The sequence below is a fragment of the Caenorhabditis remanei genome, chromosome II, assembly GCF_010183535.1.
Source record: "Caenorhabditis remanei strain PX506 chromosome II, whole genome shotgun sequence".
NCBI classification, from domain to species: domain Eukaryota; kingdom Metazoa; phylum Nematoda; class Chromadorea; order Rhabditida; family Rhabditidae; genus Caenorhabditis; species Caenorhabditis remanei.
The window spans coordinates 6,547,898-6,562,226 of NC_071329.1; the positions used below are offsets into that span (position 1 = coordinate 6,547,898).

Sequence of the window (14,329 nt, forward strand, 5' to 3'; positions counted from 1 at the left end):
ACTCTGAAACCTCATCCCCCAGATTTCTGTGTACCTGATGGCTTCGGCTGGCTGAGAAAAGACTTCTGAACCTATGTTTTTCCCTTAGAGTATTGTATACCTGACAGCTTCGGCTGGTTGAGAAAAAGACTCTGAAACCTCATCCCCCAGATTTCTGTGTACCTGATGGCTTCGGCTGGCTGAGAAAAGACTTCTGAACCTATGTTTTTCCCTTAGAGTATTGTATACCTGATGGCTTCGGCTGGTTGAGAAAAAGACTCTGAAACCTCATCCCCCAGATTTCTGTGTACCTGATGGCTTCGGCTGGTTGAGAAAAAGACTCTGAAACCTCATCCCCCAGATTTCTGTGTACCTGATGGCTTCGGCTGGTTGAGAAAAAGACTCTGAAACCTCATCCCCCAGATTTCTGTGTACCTGATGGCTTCGGCTGGCTGAGAAAAGACTTCTGAACCTATGTTTTTCCCTTAGAGTATTGTATACCTGACAGCTTCGGCTGGTTGAGAAAAAGACTCTGAAACCTCATCCCCCAGATTTCTGTGTACCTGAGGGCTTCGGCTGGCTGAGAAAAGACTTCTGAACCTATGTTTTTCCCTTAGAGCACTGTATACCTGACAGCTTCGGCTGGTTGAGAAAAAGACTCTGAAACGTCATCCCCCAGATTTCTGTGTACCTGATGGCTTCGGCTGGCTGAGAAAAGACTTCTGAACCTATGTTTTTCCCTTAGAGTATTGTTCACCTGACAGCTTCGGCTGGTTGAGAAAAAGACTCTGAAACCTCATCCCCCAGATTTCTGTGTACCTGATGGCTTCGGCTGGTTGAGAAAAAGACTCTGAAACGTCATCCCCCAGATTTCTGTGTACCTGATGGCTTCGGCTGGCTGAGAAAAGACTTCTGAACCTATGTTTTTCCCTTAGAGTATTGTATACCTGACAGCTTCGGCTGGTTGAGAAAAAGACTCTGAAACCTCATCCCCCAGATTTCTGTGTACCTGATGGCTTCGGCTGGTTGAGAAAAAGACTCTGAAACCTCATCCCCCAGATTTCTGTGTACCTGATGGCTTCGGCTGGCTGAGAAAAGACTTCTGAACCTATGTTTTTCCCTTAGAGCACTGTATACCTGACAGCTTCGGCTGGTTGAGAAAAAGACTCTGAAACGTCATCCCCCAGATTTCTGTGTACCTGATGGCTTCGGCTGGCTGAGAAAAGACTTCTGAACCTATGTTTTTCCCTTAGAGCACTGTATACCTGACAGCTTCGGCTGGTTGAGAAAAAGACTCTGAAACGTCATCCCCCAGATTTCTGTGTACCTGATGGCTTCGGCTGGCTGAGAAAAGACTTCTGAACCTATGTTTTTCCCTTAGAGCACTGTATACCTGACAGCTTCGGCTGGTTGAGAAAAAGACTCTGAAACGTCATCCCCCAGATTTCTGTGTACCTGATGGCTTCGGCTGGCTGAGAAAAGACTTCTGAACCTATGTTTTTCCCTTAGAGCACTGTATACCTGACAGCTTCGGCTGGTTGAGAAAAAGACTCTGAAACGTCATCCCCCAGATTTCTGTGTACCTGATGGCTTCGGCTGGCTGAGAAAAGACTTCTGAACCTATGTTTTTCCCTTAGAGCACTGTATACCTGACAGCTTCGTCTGGTTGAGAAAAGGACTCTGAAACCTCATCCCCCAGATTTCTGTGTACCTGATGGCTTCGGCTGGCTGAGAAAAGACTTCTGAACCTATGTTTTTCCCTTAGAGCACTGTATACCTGACAGCTTCGTCTGGTTGAGAAAAAGACTCTGAAACCTCATCCCCCAGATTTCTGTGTACCTGATGGCTTCGGCTGGCTGAGAAAAGACTTCTGAACCTATGTTTTTCCCTTAGAGCACTGTATACCTGACAGCTTCGGCTGGTTGAGAAAAAGACTCTGAAACGTCATCCCCCAGATTTCTGTGTACCTGATGGCTTCGGCTGGCTGAGAAAAGACTTCTGAACCTATGTTTTTCCCTTAGAGCACTGTATACCTGACAGCTTCGTCTGGTTGAGAAAAAGACTCTGAAACCTCATCCCCCAGATTTCTGTGTACCTGATGGCTTCGGCTGGCTGAGAAAAGCTTCTGAACCTATGTTTTTCCCTTAGAGCACTGTATACCTGACAGCTTCGTCTGGTTGAGAAAAAGACTCGGAAACGTCATCCCCCAGATTTCTGTGTACCTGATGGCTTCGGCTGGCTGAGAAAAGACTTCTGAACCTATGTTTTTCCCTTAGAGTATTGTATACCTGACAGCTTCGTCTGGTTGAGAAAAAGACTCTGAAACCTCATCCCCCAGATTTCTGTGTACCTGATGGCTTCGGCTGGCTGAGAAAAGCTTCTGAACCTATGTTTTTCCCTTAGAGTATTGTATACCTGACAGCTTCGTCTGGTTGAGAAAAAGACTCTGAAAACTCATCCCCCAGATTTCTGTGTACCTGATGGCTTCGGCTGGCTGAGAAAAGACTTCTGAACCTATGTTTTTCCCTTAGAGTATTGTATACCTGACAGCTTCGGCTGGTTGAGAAAAAGACTCTGAAACGTCATCCCCCAGATTTCTGTGTACCTGATGGCTTCGGCTGGCTGAGAAAAGACTTCTGAACCTATGTTTTTCCCTTAGAGCACTGTATACCTGACAGCTTCGTCTGGTTGAGAAAAAGACTCTGAAACCTCATCCCCCAGATTTCTGTGTACCTGATGGCTTCGGCTGGCTGAGAAAAGCTTCTGAACCTATGTTTTTCCCTTAGAGCACTGTATACCTGACAGCTTCGTCTGGTTGAGAAAAAGACTCGGAAACGTCATCCCCCAGATTTCTGTGTACCTGATGGCTTCGGCTGGCTGAGAAAAGACTTCTGAACCTATGTTTTTCCCTTAGAGTATTGTATACCTGACAGCTTCGTCTGGTTGAGAAAAAGACTCTGAAACCTCATCCCCCAGATTTCTGTGTACCTGATGGCTTCGGCTGGCTGAGAAAAGCTTCTGAACCTATGTTTTTCCCTTAGAGTATTGTATACCTGACAGCTTCGTCTGGTTGAGAAAAAGACTCTGAAAACTCATCCCCCAGATTTCTGTGTACCTGATGGCTTCGGCTGGCTGAGAAAAGACTTCTGAACCTATGTTTTTCCCTTAGAGTATTGTATACCTGACAGCTTCGTCTGGTTGAGAAAAAGACTCTGAAACGTCATCCCCCAGATTTCTGTGTACCTGATGGCTTCGGCTGGCTGAGAAAAGCTTCTGAACCTATGTTTTTCCCTTAGAGTATTGTATACCTGACAGCTTCGGCTGGTTGAGAAAAAGACTCTGAAACGTCATCCCCCAGATTTCTGTGTACCTGATGGCTTCGGCTGGCTGAGAAAAGACTTCTGAACCTATGTTTTTCCCTTAGAGTATTGTATACCTGACAGCTTCGGCTGGTTGAGAAAAAGACTCTGAAACCTCATCCCCCAGATTTCTGTGTACCTGATGGCTTCGGCTGGTTGAGAAAAAGACTCTGAAACCTCATCCCCCAGATTTCTGTGTACCTGATGGCTTCGGCTGGTTGAGAAAAAGACTCTGAAACCTCATCCCCCAGATTTCTGTGTACCTGATGGCTTCGGCTGGTTGAGAAAAAGACTCTGAAACCTCATCCCCCAGATTTCTGTGTACCTGATGGCTTCGGCTGGTTGAGAAAAAGACTCTGAAACCTCATCCCCCAGATTTCTGTGTACCTGATGGCTTCGGCTGGCTGAGAAAACACTTCTGAACCTATGTTTTTCCCTTAGAGTATTGTATACCTGACAGCTTCGGCTGGTTGAGAAAAAGACTCTGAAACCTCATCCCCCAGATTTCTGTGTACCTGATGGCTTCGGCTGGTTGAGAAAAAGACTCTGAAACGTCATCCCCCAGATTTCTGTGTACCTGATGGCTTTGGCTGGCTGAGAAAAGACTTCTGAACCTATGTTTTTCCCTTAGAGTATTGTATACCTGACAGCTTCGGCTGGTTGAGAAAAAGACTCTGAAACGTTATCCCCCAGATTTCTGTGTACCTGATGGCTTCGGCTGGTTGAGAAAAGACTTCTGAACCTATGTTTTTCCCTTAGAGTATTGTATACCTGACAGCTTCGGCTGGTTGAGAAAAAGACTCTGAAACCTCATCCCCCAGATTTCTGTGTACCTGATGGCTTCGGCTGGTTGAGAAAAAGACTCTGAAACCTCATCCCCCAGATTTCTGTGTACCTGATGGCTTTGGCTGGCTGAGAAAAGACTTCTGAACCTATGTTTTTCCCTTAGAGTATTGTATACCTGACAGCTTCGGCTGGTTGAGAAAAAGACTCTGAAACGTTATCCCCCAGATTTCTGTGTACCTGATGGCTTCGGCTGGCTGAGAAAAGACTTCTGAACCTATGTTTTTCCCTTAGAGCACTGTATACCTGACAGCTTCGGCTGGTTGAGAAAAAGACTCTGAAACCTCATCCCCCAGATTTCTGTGTACCTGATGGCTTCGGCTGGCTGAGAAAAGACTTCTGAACCTATGTTTTTCCCTTAGAGCACTGTATACCTGACAGCTTCGGCTGGTTGAGAAAAAGACTCTGAAACCTCATCCCCCAGATATCTGTGTACCTGATGGCTTCGGCTGGCTGAGAAAAGACTTCTGAACCTATGTTTTTCCCTTAGAGCACTGTATACCTGACAGCTTCGGCTGGTTGAGAAAAAGACTCTGAAACCTCATCCCCCAGATTTCTGTGTACCTGATGGCTTCGGCTGGCTGAGAAAAGACTTCTGAACCTATGTTTTTCCCTTAGAGCACTGTATACCTGACAGCTTCGGCTGGTTGAGAAAAAGACTCTGAAACCTCATCCCCCAGATATCTGTGTACCTGATGGCTTCGGCTGGCTGAGAAAAGACTTCTGAACCTATGTTTTTCCCTTAGAGCACTTTATACCTGACAGCTTCGGCTGGTTGAGAAAAAGACTCTGAAACGTCATCCCCCAGATTTCTGTGTACCTGATGGCTTCGGCTGGCTGAGAAAAGACTTCTGAACCTATGTTTTTCCCTTACAAGGGAACCTTTTAAGTGGTCCTTAATGCCAGCGAAAACGACCTATACAGGTGGAAAGAGCATGTTTCAAAACCTATAAATCAACTTTCAAAAGTTGCTTCTGTGACCTTTAAGTGGCTGAAATTACCATCTGAAAATTGACCATTTTTACCATTGATTTGCTGCATTTCGCCCTCCCGCCTCCTCCAAATCCTATCACGTTTGTAATAAACTCCGGCGACACTTTAAAACGTGTTCGGATGGCGCAGGTGGTTAGCGTCTAGGTGGAAGAAAATTTTGGGCTGGTTCGACCCCTTCGCCATTTTTTTTCTTTTTTTTGTTTGATTTCTTTTTTTTCCAGTTTTTTCAATGTTTTTCTGGAAGCTATCTTAAAAGTTTGGCCGCACCTCCATCTGTCTACCGGCAGATCTCTCTTATAATCATCAATTGAAAGGGATTCAGAAGAGAATCACGTTGATGGTACAAGGCCATTAGTGCGTTATTGAAAAAATCCCTCACTGATTATGATACATCGGAACTCGAGAAAAAGCTTACTACTGGTTCATCTAAAACCTTCTTCAGATTTATGAAAGACCACATGAAACCGTTTCATGAGGTCGGTATCATCAAGAACAATGGCGAAATTATCTGTGATGACATAACCAAAGCGGAGCTGTTTGCTGACAGGTTTTCGGAAGTGTTTACGCATGATGATGGCAATGTTCCATTCTTCAAACCAAGGTCCAACTCTATTATCGATGGCTACGAATTCGAACCGTATATAGTGGAAGCCGTGTTGGCAAAGCTCAAGCCCAGACATAATCGAACTCCGGACCAGATTCCTGCTATATTTCTGAAGAGAGTTGCCACCGCCATCGCGTTCCCACTCACTCTAATTTACAACAAATCACTGTCAACTGGCAACATACCTCATATCTGGAAAAAAGCCATTGTTGTACCGTTGCACAAAAAAGGTCTTAGATCAGACTGTAACAACTACAGGCCAATTGCACTTACGTCCAGTGTCTGTAAAACTATGGAAACCATTCTTAGAAGAGTTTTGGTCCAACACCTGAATGTCAACGGCCTATTGAATGGGAGTCAATACGGTTTTCGCGCTTACCGAAGTTGCGAATCTCAACTTATTCATTATCAAGGCTCTCTATTACAAGATCTGGAAAGGCACAAAGCCAACTTTGCCATCTATATAGACTTCAGTAAAGCGTTTGACAAAGTACCGCACAACAAATTATTGACCAAACTCGAAGGATATGGTGTTCAAGGAAACCTTCTTCGTTGGTTATCCACGTTTCTGACTAATCGTAATCAGGTAATTTCTCTAAATGGAATTTACTCGAAACCTATGGATGTTATTAGTGGAGTGCCACAAGGCTCTGTCCTTGGTCCTCTTCTCTTCCTCCTATACATCAACGATATTAGTGACAACGTGGAATCCAATATATTAATGTTCGCGGATGATCTAAAACTCTTCTCTCCGCATGCCAATTTATTGCAGAATGATTTAGCTATTATATCCGATTGGTGCTCCCAGTGGCAAATGACAGTCGCACCAAACAAATGTGAAGTTATTGCGTTCAGACACTCGACACGCAACCTTAAAAGCAAATCTTCCCCGGATTTCCATATTTCGGGTTTGAAACTCCCTTTTGTAAGGCATATTCGAGATCTGGGAATATTCTTTTCGGACGACCTTTCTTTCACACATCATGTCAACATTATTCTAAGGAGATCTCAATTCAGAGTGAATATGCTTTTCAATATTCTCAAGAATTCGACTATGGAAGTGTTTATTAGATGTTATATTATATATATTCGACCTATCTTGGAGTATGGATGTACCATTTTCTCGCCCTATCTCAAACTTCACATTCGGAAGATTGAATCTATTCAGAAGTCATTTGTTCATCGAATTTTCAAAAAATTTGGAATAGAATATACATCCTATTTCAACGCTCTGGATATATGTGGACTGGACTCTCTGGAGCTCAGAAGATTAGTTTTCGATTTGGTATTTATATATAAATCAATTATCAGCAGAGAGATCTATTGTGCAAATGCCTTATTTACATTTATTCCATCTGTTAAATCTCTAAGAAGACACCCATTTTATTTGCGTTGTAATATCAAAAATAGTAACAAATCCAGCTCCCAGTTCTTGTCCAACCGTACTTTAAACTGTTGGAATTCTCTACCCGTTTCTTCTTTCCCGGTTAAATCCTCCTCCCGTTCGTTTAAAACTAACTTGAAACATGTTGATTTGTCTAAGTATCTAACTCTTTCTCCCCTCAACTATTAATGTTTCTACTTGTCTCCCCCCTCCCTCTCTCGTTTTTGGCCTATTCACGAGGTAGCAAAAAAAGGGCAAAACTATTTTTCTCTTTTTTTTTTTACTACTTCCAAAGGGAAAAATAGTTTTTTACCACCTAATTTTGCGTCCTCCAGAATCGGCCCATCAAATATTTATTTATCTTTTTGAATCCACTTCGGTTGTATCAGTGGCTCCTTGCCCTTCATATCGAATTAAATAAATGCTTACAATGGTGGTACAAAAAAGACTTATATGATAGCTTCCAGAAAAACATTGAAAAAACTGGAAAAAAAAGAAATCAAACAAAAAAAAGAAAAAAAAATGGCGAAGGGGTCGAACCAGCCCAAAATTTTCCTCCACCTAGACGCTAACCACCTGCGCCATCCGAACACGTTTTTAAAGTGTCGCCGGAGTTTATTACAAACGTGATAGGATTTGGAGGAGGCGAGAGGGCGAAATGCAGCAAATCAATGGTAAAAATGGTCAATTTTCAGATGGCAATTTCAGCCACTTAAAGGTCACGGAAGCAACTTTTGAAAGTTGATTTATAGGTTTTCAAACATGCTCTTTCACCCTGTATAGGTCGTTTTCGCTGGCATTAAGGACCACTTAAAAGGTTCCCTTGTTAGAGCACTGTATACCTGACAGCTGTCGTGGATATCCTCCTTCGGATATATCCACGACCTATCATTCAATGAGATTCTTATCGGAAATCTCTCAACTCTTCAATGGATTCTTCAACCCATCGAGTACAAGTCACCAAAGCGAGGATAATTCGTGATGGCCGTGGACGAGAAGCTCGTGGAAGAGGATGCATCCGCGCTCGACGGCAGCGAGGGAAAACAATTCATTCAATTGCCGCCCCCGCCATAATATCTCTAGCACTCTCCCCTTTCCACTCGCTATTTCTCCCATTGTTTCTAGAACATTTCTATGAGACTCCGCCCATCACCGTTCACACCTTTTTACGACCACTTCGCTTAACTTCCTAATTAATTTTCCTTACTTACTACTCCTTGACCCCGCTCATGTGACTTCTCACTATTATTCCCACTTCTTCGACTAATATTCGACCAAAGCATCTATTATGCTTCGGTAATAAACCTTTCGTGCATCAACAACTGTTCGAACTACCCAACATCATGCATTGCTCAACAACAACTAAAATCATGGATTGGAGGCCTCACCAGCCATACACAAAACCAATCCACGACATGGTGCCTCGACCGGAAATGGATTTTTTTCCAAGAAAAGAACTCAGCGGTGGAGCAGTGCAACGAACACCAAAGGATGATGCAATCGCAACAAACGGAACGGAATTCGGTGAGTCGGCGAGTAGAGGCGCCACGCTTTGGTCTGAAGAAGGTGCCGATGAAACTCAACGACAAAACCCGCAAAATTGCGCAACAATTGGCGACGGACGGAAGAAGTCGACGAAGAAGACGAAGTCGAAAGCTGAGATACTCACTTTAGATGTAATAAAGTGTGAATTTCAAGCTAAAGACAGGAGAAAGAAGTCGACCAAAGCAAATGGAATCAAGACGGAAGTCGAATATCTGGAGTCGTAGTTCTGTCCTTTCGATGTAAGAAAGTTCGGGATGAAAACTCAAGACAGAAAAGGAAGTCGAATGGCGAGAGCCTTAGTTTTGTTCTTTCGATGGAAGAAAGAACAGAATGAACACTCACGTCAAAAAGGAGAAAAACTCACCCTCGATATTGATGCCACTCAATGGATGTCAAGGCCCGTGCAAACAAACCAATGGCGCCCCTACATGGAACAATGTATAGAGCCAGTACAGTTACTCCAAGAGCCCTGGATTGTTGGAGGACCCCGAAGAAGAGAAGACCTACGGAAATGCTCTCGATGAGTGCCGGAACCTGCTCGACGGGATGGGATCACCGCGGCGATCGAGTTAATTGGACTGTACAAGGACAACACCACAGCATCGAGGAAACGCATTCATTTCAACATCGAGGTCGGCTTATCACCGAGCCGTGAAAATCGGAAGACGTCGTGGATGGTGCAGGACACACCTAATGAAAAGATACGGCGCACAGAAGAAGATGTTCACCGAGATAATGTCCAACACCAAGGAAGATGTCGTCTAGAAGCAAAGAAGGCAAAGGAGGGGCAGATCAATGCTCTCACGTCCTAAATGTCATCGGAGATTCAAGCACACCGTCTTTGGATATCTCAACGTGTTGCTCAAGTGGTACGAGGAGCGGACATGCCGAAGGTCTCGAGCGAGCAGACCAGAGCATGGAGGAGGAAATCGTGCTGCAGGATTCGTTGCGATGAATCTAGGCGCTTGCAAGTGGAGGACGTCATACGGATTTCAACCGCTGGCATCCAAAGCCCAGGCATTGTATACATACGGAGGTCGACCGCAGTATGCATAACACAACCAGCCCAAGGTCCCTTCTCAGGAGCAATAGCCGAGTACCATGGAGTGCGCCAGGCATCCAAGAGGAAGGAACTACCTGTTGTCTGCAATTCGCATTTGGCTCGGATTAACAGTGGCAGCAACAACAGGAGGACGTCATAAACACCAAACGTCAAAACACAGCGGAGAAGAAGAACGATGCATCGGAGGACTTCAAAGCAAAGGCAATGTGTTGCAGGAGCACACAATACATCATTCAGCCCCCGAGGTGCTGAATCCAGAGCAGCCAAGTACCCAGGAGTGCGCCAGGCATCTGGAGGATGAGCATCACCTGTTGAATCGTGGTTCGCATAGGGCTCGGATCGATCGTGGCAGCGACCAGCAGGAGGAAGTCGAGAGACGACCGAAAACGATGCTAGGAAGCGTATTGGTTACGCAACCCAAGCATTATCGATTCTTCAATAGGATACCCGCAGAAGAATCGACTCGAAGTATGTACACAGGACGTGATCATACAAACCAAATTGGAGTGGAGAGGTTCCAGACTCAAACTATCGAGAGGAGGAACGAGGATAAAGCAAATGAGAATCGTCCAAGGCTCGAGAACAGCATCGCGACCCCAGATGTGACCTCAGAAGCTTCAACCCAACACAACAAAGATGCAAGGAGTCATAGGCATATGAAGCCAAAGCATCAACGACTCTTCAACCGGACATCCCGCAGAAGAGACACCTCAAAGTATGGACATCTACTGTGGACATACAAGCCAAAGTCAAAGTGAAGAGACTTTAAATTCTTCACAATCCCACGTCAGCACAAAAACATCAAGTGCAATCGACAATATGCCGAATAGTTCAAGACCAACGAAGTATAGAAGCAGTCGGATGATGACCTACCTGTTGTTTCTGAGAACCGATGAAAGGTTAGCAGAAAGAACACTAAGTTACCCAAAGCAGCAACTTCGTTCCAACGATTCTGGAGTCGATGATGCCGAACAAGTCTTCAACAAGCCCACATGAACCACCACCACCAACTAGTCATTGGACTCTAAGGAGAATCGGAGGAAGTGAAGTCAGACTACACTCGCAAGGACAATGATGTAAACACCACTACAATACTTCACTATCGTCTGACAACCACACTCGAAGAAGCGCCAACCACAGCATCCAGCAACGCCAGCAATAGTCAAGGAGTCGACAAAAGAAAAAACTCCAAAGCAAAACGCCGTGAAGCTACTGACGGAAAATTCTGAAAGACTACAACTTCTGACTATGAGAGGGGAAGAACAGTTATCAAAGACGCGTTGTAAGCGTCGCTGATAGCAACTCTTCCCAGCTCACGCCTGCAAGTCTTCAACAACGACATCGTCAGAAGTCACAACCACCAAAGAAGAAAATTGAAAGCAATCAGAAGCAAGGACCAGAGCATCATTGTCAGCAAGGATAAGAAGACCACAGGAGCATCAAGGAGAACGTGTCAACCTGAGCCAACTACGAACAGTTCACCAGATCAACGGAGTCAACAAACTCGTCATTATCTGTCACTACAGGAGATCCGACAAATGCGTCTGTTGGGGCAGAGGAAGCTGAAAGTTAGGTTATCCGAAAGGATAAACTAACTCAGGCCTAAATCTACCCAGCACAAAGACGCTCGACTACAACTGAGTCAGAGGAAGCTGAAAGTCCTTCGCTTGTGAAGGTGAAGAGACCCAGGCCTAAATCTACTCAGAGGAGGAAGCAACAGAGACAACGTCGTCAACACCTCACCCTGATGCTTCAACCAAGGATCCCGACGTCATCGTAGACTCCAAAGCTAATTCGAACGTTCATCAGGCTCACCGACCAAACTTCCAAGATATTTCAAGTCTTCATAGATCAAAGCTGATAGTCATGCAACAGTCCATGCCGAAGATTACTTCAACTCTCTTATCGATACACCGGAAAGGACGCTCAACAACCGATAAGCAAGTACAAACAACTACACCCTCAACCACTGCGAATCAACTTCACTTCGCTCAGTCGATTCGTCCGCCCCCGGAGTGTCGCGGATATACCATCCTGGTTATATCCACGACCTATTTAGCTGATGCTTCGTACTCTGTTAGATGAAATAACAAGTATGAGGTGTTGAGCTAAAGTATCATCCAACGTGGCAACAACCAAAGGAAGGATCCAAAATACCAAAGCAACGCGGAGATGGACGAAGAATCTCAAAGAAGAACAGGAGACTTCAAGACGAATCACATCTGGGACTGGAGACGTCACGCCATCAACTACACTACGTTTCGTTGATCCCCCTTTCCCGGAGTGTCGTGGATATCCTCCTTCGGATATATCCACGACCTATCATTCAATGAGATTCTTATCGGAAATCTCTCAACTCTTCAATGGATTCTTCAACCCATCGAGTACAAGTCACCAAAGCGAGGATAATTCGTGATGGCCGTGGACGAGAAGCTCGTGGAAGAGGATGCATCCGCGCTCGACGGCAGCGAGGGAAAACAATTCATTCAATTGCCGCCCCCGCCATAATATCTCTAGCACTCTCCCCTTTCCACTCGCTATTTCTCCCATTGTTTCTAGAACATTTCTATGAGACTTCCCCATCACCTTTTACATACTTCCTATTTAATCTTCCTTACTTACTACTCCTTGACCCCGCTCATGTGACTTCTCACCAATATTCCCACTTCTTTCACTAATATTCGACCAAAGCATCTATTATGCTTCGGTAATAAACCATTCGTGCATCAACAACTGTTCGAACTACTTAACATCATGCATTGCTCAACAACAACTAAAATCATGGATTGGAGGCCTCACCAGCCATACACAAAACCAATCCACGACAACAGCTTCGGCTGGTTGAGAAAAAGACTCTGAAACCTCATCCCCCAGATATCTGTGTACCTGATGGCTTCGGCTGGCTGAGAAAAGACTTCTGAACCTATGTTTTTCCCTTAGAGCACTTTATACCTGACAGCTTCGGCTGGTTGAGAAAAAGACTCTGAAACGTCATCCCCCAGATTTCTGTGTACCTGATGGCTTCGGCTGGCTGAGAAAAGACTTCTGAACCTATGTTTTTCCCTTAGAGCACTTTATACCTGACAGATTCGTCTGGTTGAGAAAAAGACTCTGAAACCTCATCCCCCAGATATCTGTGTACCTGATGGCTTCGGCTGGCTGAGAAAAGACTTATGAACCTATGTTTTTCCCTTAGAGTATTGTATACCTGACAGATTCGTCTGGTTGAGAAAAAGACTCTGAAACCTCATCCCCCAGATTTCTGTGTACCTGATGGCTTCGGCTGGCTGAGAAAAGACTTCTGAACCTATGTTTTTCCCTTAGAGCACTGTATACCTGACAGCTTCGGCTGGTTGAGAAAAAGACTCTGAAACGTCATCCCCCAGATTTCTGTGTACCTGATGGCTTCGGCTGGCTGAGAAAAGACTTCTGAACCTATGTTTTTCCCTTAGAGCACTTTATACCTGACAGCTTCGGCTGGTTGAGAAAAGGACTCTGAAACCTCATCCCCCAGATTTCTGTGTACCTGATGGCTTCGGCTGGCTGAGAAAAGACTTCTGAACCTATGTTTTTCCCTTAGAGCACTGTATACCTGACAGCTTCGGCTGGTTGAGAAAAAGACTCTGAAACGTCATCCCCCAGATTTCTGTGTACCTGATGGCTTCGGCTGGCTGAGAAAAGACTTCTGAACCTATGTTTTTCCCTTAGAGCACTTTATACCTGACAGATTCGTCTGGTTGAGAAAAAGACTCTGAAACCTCATCCCCCAGATATCTGTGTACCTGATGGCTTCGGCTGGCTGAGAAAAGACTTATGAACCTATGTTTTTCCCTTAGAGTATTGTATACCTGACAGCTTCGGCTGGTTGAGAAAAAGACTCTGAAACGTCATCCCCCAGATTTCTGTGTACCTGATGGCTTCGGCTGGCTGAGAAAAGACTTATGAACCTATGTTTTTCCCTTAGAGTATTGTATACCTGACAGCTTCGGCTGGTTGAGAAAAGGACTCTGAAACCTCATCCCCCAGATTTCTGTGTACCTGATGGCTTCGGCTGGCTGAGAAAAGACTTATGAACCTATGTTTTTCCCTTAGAGTATTGTATACCTGACAGCTTCGGCTGGTTGAGAAAAAGACTCTGAAACGTCATCCCCCAGATTTCTGTGTACCTGATGGCTTCGGCTGGCTGAGAAAAGACTTATGAACCTATGTTTTTCCCTTAGAGCACTTTATACCTGACAGATTCGTCTGGTTGAGAAAAAGACTCTGAAACCTCATCCCCCAGATTTCTGTGTACCTGATGGCTTCGGCTGGCTGAGAAAAGACTTATGAACCTATGTTTTTCCCTTAGAGCACTGTATACCTGACAGCTTCGGCTGGTTGAGAAAAAGACTCTGAAACGTCATCCCCCAGATTTCTGTGTACCTGATGGCTTCGGCTGGCTGAGAAAAGACTTATGAACCTATGTTTTTCCCTTAGAGTATTGTATACCTGACAGCTTCGTCTGGTTGAGAAAAAGACTCTGAAACCTCATCCCCCAGATTTCTGTGTACCTGATGGCT

General features: G+C 44.8%; 3 protein-coding genes across 3 annotated transcripts; all 3 read left to right on the top strand.

Moving 5' to 3' along the window:
* Positions 1-8,505: 8,505 nt before the first annotated feature.
* GCK72_004880 (uncharacterized protein) lies at positions 8,506-8,931 on the top strand (the record flags this gene model as incomplete). The annotated part of the gene is made up of 1 exon (XM_053724929.1): positions 8,506-8,931. One exon carries the CDS (start codon positions 8,506-8,508, stop codon positions 8,929-8,931), a length of 426 nt encoding a protein of 141 aa, XP_053589123.1.
* Positions 8,932-9,502: 571 nt separating this feature from the next.
* On the top strand, positions 9,503-9,763 carry GCK72_004881 (uncharacterized protein; the record flags this gene model as incomplete). Its single annotated transcript, XM_053724930.1, has 1 exon — positions 9,503-9,763. One exon carries the CDS (start codon positions 9,503-9,505, stop codon positions 9,761-9,763), a length of 261 nt encoding a protein of 86 aa, XP_053589124.1.
* Positions 9,764-9,808: 45 nt separating this feature from the next.
* Positions 9,809-10,766, top strand: GCK72_004882 (uncharacterized protein; the record flags this gene model as incomplete). The annotated part of the gene is made up of 2 exons (XM_053724931.1): positions 9,809-10,518; positions 10,562-10,766. The coding sequence occupies 2 exons, from the start codon at positions 9,809-9,811 to the stop codon at positions 10,764-10,766; spliced, it is 915 nt and encodes a 304-aa protein (XP_053589125.1).
* Positions 10,767-14,329: the final 3,563 nt, after the last annotated feature.